The 10,609-nt window shown below is 45.5% G+C and overlaps 1 protein-coding gene across 1 annotated transcript in view; it reads left to right on the top strand.

Moving 5' to 3' along the window:
- RFX8 (RFX family member 8, lacking RFX DNA binding domain) overlaps nucleotides 1-10,609 on the top strand; it is a 65,782-nt gene that overhangs the window by 3,662 nt on the left and 51,511 nt on the right. The window contains exon 2 of the mRNA XM_032255488.1: nucleotides 4,275-4,398. Coding sequence (XP_032111379.1) covers nucleotides 4,275-4,398 — 124 coding nt within the window. The remainder of the gene's footprint in view (nucleotides 1-4,274; nucleotides 4,399-10,609) is intronic.

Raw genomic sequence — 10,609 nt, 5'->3', positions numbered from 1 at the left:
TGATCCACCCACCTCGGCCCCCCAAAGTGCTAGGATTACAGGCATGAGCCACCGCACCCGGCACTCACGGTAGCTTTTGATCAGCCAGAACCAAAAGGTCCTGTAGTTCCTTGTGTGGGGGGCTCACAACATTTTTCTTCTTTCTTTCTTTCTTTTTTTTTTTTTTTTGAGATGGAACCTCTGTCTCCCAGGCTGCAGTACAGTGGAGCAATCTCAGTTTACTGCAACTTCTGCCTCCCAGGTTCAAGCGATTCTCCTACCTCAGCCTCCTAAGTAGTTGGGATTACAGGTGCACACCACCACTCCCAGCTAATTTTTGTGTTTTTAGTAGAGATGGGGTTTCACCACGTTGGCCAGGCTGGTCTCGAACTCCTGGCCTCAGGTAATCTGCCTGCCTTGGCCTCCCAAAGTGCTGGGATTACAGGAGTGAGCCACCATGCCCAGCTGCTTGTGACATTTTTCTTTAAAGCATACTCAGAGAATGTGTGAACCACTGGCTAAGTATTTGTGCTCTGAAGTCAGCAATCATCAGATTGTTCATCACTCAAAATGAGGAGAATATCATGAATGTTCTCAAGATCTTAATAATCCACCCTGTCTGATGGCAAGACCAGGAAAACAATGTCATTATGCAGCTAAGCAAGGAATCTAGTGATCTGATTCACTTCAAATGTAGACAGGCTTTATTGCCAGGTGTATTGCCAAAGGACATTTTGGTGGCAGAGTATAAAACCCTTAACCGGTGTCACCTGCCAGCAGTTCTGCCAGTCCCCATTCAGTCTCTCCTTGGAGCCCCAGCTGGTTGGAAGTCAGGCTCACCTACAGCAGGTGCTCTGTGCTGCCACTCTGCCAACATCAGCATCTTTCTTGCTTCCGTTCCAGATTTTGATGGTAGACATAAAAATGATAATAATGAGAGCTTCTATGTGCATGCTAGGGTACTGGGCACCTCATGTACTTGTTTGCTAATCACAAACACTCTCAGGTGTCTCAGAGTCAGAACAGAAACCTGGGTCTTTGAGGTTCAAAGCCCTAGGGCAATAGACATGATGGTAATTTCACATGTGTGCGGACACTGAAGGCTGAGGCAACTACTGGGTGACAAAGTCCACTTTCAGACTTTCTGTTTGTCCAGTTACTGTAGGCTGACTGGCTGCCACTGGCCAGTCTCTGCGATTTGGCTTAGAATGTTGGGCAAATGACCACAGACACGTGGTCAGAAACAGGATGACTCTCTTGGAACTGCCAGGATCAAAGCAGCCACACAGGGCTCACGTCCAAAGGCGGCCCTTTCTTTACATGTGTGGCACAGGAAGGACTCTTGACCACAGACCTTCACTGTTATTCTTAATAAGAGTATTATTTGGCCTTCCTACTCCACTCAGGTAACAGGCAGGCTCAGTAGCATCATTTTGAAACTGGAAGACAGCAATTCATAGAGACAGAACAAATGAGCGTCTGTCACAAGAAAGAACAATCCGCAAATATTGAAAACTAGAATTCATTTTAAGGAGTTTGTATTTTTTACACTTCTTTTTTAAGGAGATAGTTCCCTAACTAAATCTGGAGTAACTATGAATAAACAGAAGTGAGTCTGAATTCAATGCACATCACATTTTGCCACAGTTTCCCGGATTTAGCCAACATTTGTCTGTGATACTTCCAATATTGAGTTTTTCACATATCAACAAGTAGTGTCTTAACAAAAGAAATATAAGCCAGGTGCAGTGGCTTGTGCCTGTAATCCCAGCACTTTGGAAGGCCAAGGTGGGAGGATTGCTCGAAGACAGGAGGTCAACACCAGCTTGGGCAACATAGTGAGACCCTGTCTCTACAAAAAAAATGTTTTTTTTAAGTATCTGGACATGATCACGTGCCTGTAGTCCCAGCTACTCAGGAGGCTGAGGCAGGAGGATCCCATGAGCCCAGGAGTTTGAGAGCGCAATGAGCTATCATTGCACCACTGCATTCCAGTCTGGGCAACAGAGGGAGACTTTCTCTCTCTCTCTCCCCCGCCACCGTCTCCATATATATATATATATATATATAAACAAATGTCAATAAGCAAATGTATTATCTGTAAAGTCTTTGCTAAATAAATATTCCTCTCTGTTTGGGGTATATACATAACTGTATGCTGACTACGAATGGAATCTGCCACTCCCACTCCCCACCATCTCACCAATAGGAATTACCCTGTGCTCAGCTTGAGCCAAATAACTGATGCAGTGGCAGCTTCATTAAGTGTCAGGTTCCCACATTGATTTTGGGAAGCATCCCAGAAAATCTACTTCCTTGGTGCCTGTACTGGGTTGAATTATTTATTTATTCAACTTTATTTATTCATAAATAAATAAACATCTATTTATTACTAATAAATTATTATTATTAATAGATATTTATTTATTCCACTTTATTTATCCCCCCAGAAAAACTCATGTCCACCCAGAACCTCAGAAAGTGACCTTATTTGGAAATACGATCTTTGCAGATGTAATTACAGATCTTTGCAGATGTAACTAATTAGTTAAATTGAGGTCATATTGAATTAGGATGGACTCTAAGTCCAATCACCGGTAACTTGATAAGAAAATTCACAGAGATGCTTGTCGTGCGTGGTGGCTCACACCTGTAATCCCAGCACTCTGGGAGGCCGAGGTGGCTGGATCACTTGAGCCCAGGAGTTTGAGACCAGCCTGGCCAACATGGCAAAACCCCCTCTCTACTAAAAAAAAAATACAAAAAAGAAATAAAATAAAATTCGAAGAGATACAGACACACGGGAAGACAGCTATGTAAGACACCGGCAGAGACTGGAGTGAAGCCGAGGAACACCAAGGATTTCCGGCAGTCACCAGAAACAAGGAGAAAAATATCAAGCAGGGGCTCCCTCAGAGCCCCTGGAAGGAACCGACCCTTCTGGCACTTGGATTTTAGACTTCCAGCTTCTAGAACTGTGAGAATGCATATCTGTTGTTTGAGACCACTGGGCCTATGGTAATTTGTTACCCCAAAGAAGCATTTAGGGCCAGAGATTCCCCCATTCCTTATGTCCATGTTACTTTTTTTGGGGGGGGGAAGCCAGGGGGGTTAACAAGTGTGACTATGTCCTTTAGTTCCCAAGTAAATTTGGGCCTCAGTGCACCTCATTCCAGAAGATAAGCTGTATATTATCCATACCTAGCTTGGACAGGAAATGTATTGTCTGTAAAGTCTCTGCTAAATAACTATTTCTCTTTGTTTAAGAGTTATACTGGCTTGCTTTGTGTGTTTTTTTTAAAGAACGACGGTCTATCCCAACCAGGAAAGGAAGGTTGGCTAGATGTCACTACGGACACTTTCTGACCCAGGTCGCCTTCACCACTCAGCCCCACACTCACATACTGCTGCTCGAACAGGCACCTGGCTGTCCCCAGAGGCTGGGGGTGGTCTGTGAACCTCAGGCTGAGCCTCTCATTGCTAAGGAATACACCCTGCCTCCCCCGGCCAGGAGCACTTGGGTAGTTGAAAGTCCCAGTTAGAACAGAGGTCACAGGCATTGCAGGTGTGTTCACAGGCAGTGCTGCATTCGCCCTGTGCTGCTTTGGCTGTATACCCAATGGGGAAGAAAGCAGAGCAAAAGAACTCTGCCTCTCTTGGTGTCTCTTGGTGTCTTGCATTTTACACCTCATTGCAATTCAAAGAATTCAAGCAGCACGGCCTGCCCTAAAACCACAGGAGTTTAAGAACCGTGCAAGCAACTGCTTCAGAGGAACAGGGATCAGAGAGGGAAGGATGTGACCCCTTGGCCTGAGTCACAGGCAAATGGGGCCTGGGGAGCCAAGCTGGCTCCTGCAGTCACCTGCAGTGGTGGCAGGCTCTACCTGGGTATTGCTCTGTGTCTTATTCATAAAGTGGAATAAATAACTCTCCACTTTCTAGCTATGTAGCTCTTGGCTGTAATCTTTATAAGGGCATATGAAACAGTGTCTGCTGAAGGCCTAACTTGAACTTCTTTTTAGCATGCCAACCTACCAAGAAGCAAACAAAAACAGAAACACATTATGGACTTCTGATCTTCTAAAAGCCACAATCAATATACTTAACACTGGCCTAAAGATAAACAGGTGATGCCAGCTGCGGGCCTTCGCAGGGCTCACAGGGTCTAATTTAATAAATTAGACATGTTGCATTTATTGGGACCTCACATACGCCTTGATCATTGATTTTGTCAACATATTTTGCTCTAGAAAAACAAATGCTAATTTCCTCTTCCTTGTCCTCCTCTCCTGCAGTTTGGTTGACAACTTCTGCTTTCACGAAGGGTGCAGTGTGCCTCGCTGTCTCATGTATGAGATTTACGTGGAGTCCTGTGGGCAAAACGCTGAGAACCAAGTCAACCCGGCCACCTTCGGGAAGGTGAGTTGAGAAGATTAAGAATGCTCTATTCACTGAGTGCAAAAAAGGGAAGCAAGTTAATGGAAGAAATGTTGAAATGTATTTGGGTCTAATGGATTTTCAGTGGGTATCTCTGGCTTCCTTCCCACCAGCTGGTCAACATCCTTCAGCTTATTGAAGAGCCATTTGGTTAGCCACTTCCCTTTGTCCACACTTCATAGTGAGGGGCCAGGAAGGATGAGGAATGGGGTAGCACCTAAGGGAATGTAATTATGGCAGCTCCGAACACTCCTCAGGGAGCTGGGTTTGCTGGGCTGCTATTCCCTGCATAGAATGCCAAGCTCTGAGAGCTGCATTGGCACCACACAAGCTCTGAGAGCCACTTTGCGGTATAGGACAACTGATATTTCTCACAGTTTGATTGTACTGAGAGAACTCATTGTCTCTTAAAAGATTTCCTCTGGAGGCTAAGAATTTTTTTTTTTTTTTTTTTTTTTTTTTGAGATGGAGTTTCAGTCCTGTTTCCCAGGCTGGAGAGCAATGGCACGATCTCAGCTCACTGTAACCTCCACCTCCCAGGTTCAAGCAATCCTCCTGCCCCAGCCTTCCAAGTAGCTGAGATTATAGGCAACTGCCACCATGCTCAGCTAATTTTGTACTTTTAGTAGAGATGGGTTTCACCATGTTGGCCAGACTGGTCTTAAACTCCTGACCTCAGGTGATCCACCTGCCTTGGCTTCCCAAAGTGCTGGGATTACAGGCATGAGCCACCACGCTTAGCCTCTGGAGGTTAAGATCTATATCCTGGAACTTTGTTTAAGACCACATACTGTACAGCAAACATTAGCACAAGCATTGTCCAAGACCCTCTGCATTCAACAAATGTTTATTTAGCCACTGTTGTGTGCCAGACTGAAGATACGATGAACAAAACAGATAAAAATTCCTGCCCTTAACTGAATTTCTGGTTGTCACAGTCACCTAGTCCAGGCAGGTAGCATTCATGTCATTTCATGGTCGAGAAAACAAACCTGGAGTGATTAAAGCTAAGGGTCCCACAGCTGGTTGCAATATGTGGGTGACAGATACAGCTTCTTGAATTGTGACTCAGAGTTCTTTCTACTTGGTCTTCCCCCAAAATGTTTGTGAACTCAAAGAGATGTTGGAGGTCACCTCGTCCAAGTGTACACCCAATAGAAGATGTCTTCTAAAGCACTTTTGGCTGGAAGCCTCTTATGAGGACCAGGTGCCCTCTTCTAGCAGAGACAGTGCTGTCGGGGCATAGAGCTGGGTGAAGGGACGGCACATTTCTGCAAAGAAGAAGATGATTCCCCTTCTGGGAAAACACAACCCCATTCCAGGATTTGTGGCATGGCAAAGAGAACACAGGCTGATGAAAAACTGTACAACTCTTCATCAGGAGCCTTGGAGCAGTTCATGACCTGCACAACCATGTCCCTTTGAGTGGCCATCTGGCTTGGATTTCGGTGATCTAGGTGACAAGGAGATTGTTCACTGGGCCACAAGGCTGCCGGTTCAATTTCCTCCTTCCCGTTCTTCCTTCTTTCCCTCTTTTTCAGTGGTCCTCAGGTGGACGGAATTGGATTGGTTAATGACACACTGTCTTCATTGAGGAATGCACGGTTTAAGAACTTACTTTAGTGGGTTCTTTATACAATGTAATAAGCACCTATGAACCTGCCACACAAAATGAACCATATTGCCAGTCCCCCACATCACATCTCCTCGCTCTTTCTGCTGGTAGGAACCTTCATCCTGTTCACGATGACCTTGCCTTTTGAAAAAGAAATTGAGTGCACTTATATGTATTGTTTAAAAACCTATTTTTAATTTTTTTTTTTTTTTTTGAGATGGAGTCTCACTCTGTTGCCCAGGCTGGAGTGCAATGGTGTGATCTCGGCTCACTGCAACCTCCACCTGCCAGGTTCAAGCGATTCTCTCACCTCAGCCTCCTTAGTAGCTGGGATTATAGGCACCCGCCATCATGCCCAGCTCACTTTTGTATTTTTGCAGAGACGGAGTTTCACTATGTTGGTCAGGCTGGTCTTGAACCTGACCTCAGGTGATCCGCCTGCCTAGGCCTCCCAAAGTACTGGGATTATAGATGTGAGCCACTGTGCCCTGCCTATTTTATGTTTTTGTTGTTTAACTTTATTAAAAGGGATATCATGTTGTTTGCAATCTTTGGGAACTTTTTTCACTTAATAGTATCTTAAGATTCACCAGAATTCAATGGCCCTTTGTATAATATTTCACAATGTACTCATCGACTCACTCATTGATGGGCATTTGGGTTGTTGCCCCTGTGAACATTTGTGTATGTGTGTCCTGGTGTACTTGTGCAGATTTTCTCTTGCATCTGTATGTCCAGGAGTGAACTTGCAGAGTTAGGGGGTACATGGCTGAGTGACATCAGAGGATGTGACCACACCCTCCCCCGAGCAGTCCTGTGGATTTCAATTTTACTTGCAAAACATTGAAATGATTAGATCCATTCTTCCAAACAGTCTTCATTTTTGAAACTTCTGGTCATTGGTGAAAGTTTTGCACTTCTGATAATCACAGAGTCTTCTAATATGGAAGCTGTTCACATGTTCGACACAACTGTTCACCTCTCCCTGTCCCTTTGCCTCCCTGCCCACCAGTTTTATTATGACTTTAATTATTGATGTTTCTCTTAAAGGTGGCCCCAAGGGTACAACCCACTCCCTCAGATGTGCTCAAAGGACAAGAGCGCTTACCAGTTTTTGGCTACTATTGGCTTTTATTTTTCTCTATCTGTTGATTTCACTTTAAGCTTGTAGTCAACAGAAACAACCCTAAAGTACTTTTTTCTAAAGAGTTGAAATTAAGGTAGGCCTCCCAAAACAGTTTTGTAAACCGTGAAATATTAATACTTTATATAAATACAAAATAGTGTGGTCAGACTGTTAACATCATGGAATTAACTACTTGAACCCAAGAGTAGCTATTCTCTTATTCCTACTGTATTTTACCTCTTCAGTTTCTTGTTTTGTTTTGTTGTTTCTTTGAGATGGAGCCTTGCTCTATCACCAGGCCGGAGTGCAGTGGCGTGATCTCAGCTCACTGCAACCTCTGCCTCCTGGGTTCAAGAGAGTCCCCTGCCTCAACCTCCTGAGTAGTTGGGACTACAGGCGCATGCCACCATGCCTGGCTAATTTTTTTGTATTTTTTTTTTTTTTTAGTAGAGACAGGGTTTCACCATGTTGACCAGGATGGTCTCAATCTCTTGACCTCGTGATCTGCCCACCTCAGCCTCCCAAAGTGCTGTGATTATAGACGTGAGTCACCGCCCCTGGCCCTCTCTTCAGTTTTTACCTGCAGTTCTATTTCTCACCATCTTCTTGAATCACAGGTGGTTCATCCAGTCTTCCCAACCTGCTGAAGCAGCTATGTTTGAAAAGTATGTCTTTTATCAAGCCATCTTGCTAGGTGACCATGGAGGTGAAACAGCCTTATAACAGGTTTTCTCAATAGCTGGGAATTCCCCCAGCTGCTATCATCCAGCTCATATTTTGCCATTTCATCACTCCAAATATTGGGAAACATCATCCAAGACTGAGCTGAGTGCTGGGTGTCCTGGTCCTGCAGACTTTTCCTATCCAGCCATCTACCTACCACCCGTATCAGAGGGAAGGGGGTGACTTTAGCTTGACGAGTTTTAGCTCCATGGGATTCCTACCTCCTTTACTAACATAGCAGAAGCCCTTGTTCACGATTGTTTAAAGATCTTATTATGAGACTGTTTCACCTCCATGGTAATTCTACTGTAAAGCATTTAAAAAAATGTTAAAGGCCGGGCGCGGTGGCTCATGCCTATAATCCCAGTACTTTGGGAGGCCGAGATGGGTGGATCACAAGGTCAAGAAATCGAGACCATCCTGGTCAACATGGTGAAACCGGTCTTTACTAAAAATACAAAAACTAGATGGGCATGGTGGCACACACCTGTAGTTCCAGCTACTCGGGAGGCTGAGACAGGAGAATTGCTTGAACCCAGGAGACAGAGGTTGTGGTGAGCCGAGATCGCGCCATTGCACTCCAGCCTGGGTAACAAGAGCAAAACTCCATCTCAAAAAAATAAATAAATAAATAAAAAATAAAATGTTAAAGAGACACCAGTGTGTGACAACATGCACTTAGGTGGCTTGTTTTTTTTTGTTGTTTTGTTTTGTTTTGTTTTGTTTTTGAGATGGAGTCTTGCTTTGTCGCCAGGCTGGAGTGCCGTGACATGAATCTTGGCTCACTGCAACCTTCGCCTCCTGGATTCAAGCAATTCTTCTGCCTCAGCCTCCCGAGTAGCTGGGACTAAAGGGATGCACCACCATGCTCAGCTAATTTTTGTATTTTTAGTAGAGACGGGGTTTCAGCATGTTGGCCAGGATGGTCTTGATCTCTTGACCTCATCATCTGCCCGCCTCAGCCTCCCAAAGTGCTGGGATTACAGGCGTGAGCCACCGCGCCCAGACTGGCATTTTTAAATCTCAATACTCTAGGATCCCCTTAGAATTCCCCAAGATGCCAAGGTACTAACTTTCAGCTCTTATTGGAAATTTGCCTGAAGAATGGGCCACATCAGTTGAGCTAGTATTGGGAAGGATCTCCATGCTGCTGAATTTGTGACTAAATGGAGAAGGGAGGGGAAAGGAAAAGGATATGATCCCTAAGTGTGTTTACAAGAGAAGCAACAAAATCCGAAATTCTCACTTCCTCCCTCCGCCCCTGGGAATGGAGTCGGTTTCTTGCCAGGTTCCTGTGCAGATGTTGGAATGTTTCTTGCCCTTTGTGGCAGTACAGGGCATATGATGGGTATGGCTCATTCCTGGTACAAGTGATATTTTATATGGATTAGGGAATTTCCGGAAGGCCAACTTCCTCGTTTGAAATAACATTTAGTGATGTTTTTCTGATTATGAAAGGACTACATCCCCTTTGCAGGAAATGTGGAAATTAGAGGAGAATGTGTAGAAAAAAAGAAAATGAATACCGGCTGTCACTTCCCTGTCCAGAGATATAGGCACGTGTGTGTAGTTCATTTGCAGACGTGCACACTCACTCATGCACACATATAGGACTGGCAGGAACTGGAGGGGTAACCACATGGCGACTTCGTCTTCCTGTTTTGTGTCTGAAGGTGCCCAGTGGCTAGTTCTTCTCCAGCTCCTGAGTGAGCATTTGAGAAAGCAGCATGACCTTGCTGGAAATTCTTGGATGATACAAAGTCTTGTTACTGTACTTAACCAAGAATGTCATCAGTCTGATGCTTAAAGTATCCAGTCCCAGATAATATCAAAACTCCGAACTTGGTTTAAAGTGGAGCCATTTCCCCATCCCCTCCAGTTTGGTATCTTGCCACAGAGAACTAGACCTGGGGCTTCTTCCCTCCCTCTCCTTCCTCCCACAGCTCACCAGGTGTGGCCTGACTCCTCTGGGAGGGAGAGAAGGAGGTAAGTGGCTGGACGTTTCTTCATGGCTGCAGGCTCTGGGGGCCAGGCAGACCCTGACCTCCTGGTGCTGGTGTTCAGGGCCCCGTTGGGACTGTCCCAGCGTGCATCGCCAGGCTTGGTGAAGGATCCTTTTCAGCGGTCACATGCTGCCTACCCAATCAATGTTCTACCTCCTGGGGCTGCTGTGGCTGATCACCCATCCGGGGGGCCTTGCAGGGGAGAGTCTGGGCTCTCCCACATGCCAGCTCTTTCATGGAGACGACACAGCCATTCTTGGCCTACACAGACTGGGTGAGCCTACGAAACCCAGAGCTGTCCCCATCTCTTCCGCTCTCCTGCCGGAGCCGCTGGCCAGCCCTGCCTTCAGTGCCCACCAGGAGTCTGAGGACACTCTTTGAGTGATACAGGCCTGAGGGGGCCCACACCCCTCCCACACATGCTTCACAGGGAAGAGGGTGGTTTTGAAGCTGGAAAGCCCCTTATGTGTCCTCTTCTCTCTACCTTGTTGAAGGTGATGAGTGTTAAGGGCTTCTGTAGAGTTCTGTAACCACATTTCAGCTAAACACCTGAGAAAACAAGTCCCCTAGGGTATGTGTCTCACAATTCACTTTCCTACCTGTTATCTGCTGTCTTCTTGCCTCATCCAGTCATACAGAGGCTGTGTGGATGGATGGATTGAAAGATCAATGTGTGGATGGATGACGGACGAACAGATAATAATTAGACAAGAAGACCCCTCAGAA

This window comes from Sapajus apella, unplaced genomic scaffold (genome assembly GCF_009761245.1).
Source record: "Sapajus apella isolate SASKATOON/1434 unplaced genomic scaffold, GSC_monkey_1.0 scaffold89, whole genome shotgun sequence".
In the NCBI taxonomy this organism is placed as follows: domain Eukaryota; kingdom Metazoa; phylum Chordata; class Mammalia; order Primates; family Cebidae; genus Sapajus; species Sapajus apella.
The sequence above is the reverse complement of the archived record's forward strand: the minus strand, read 5'-3'. Positions and strand labels throughout refer to the sequence as shown.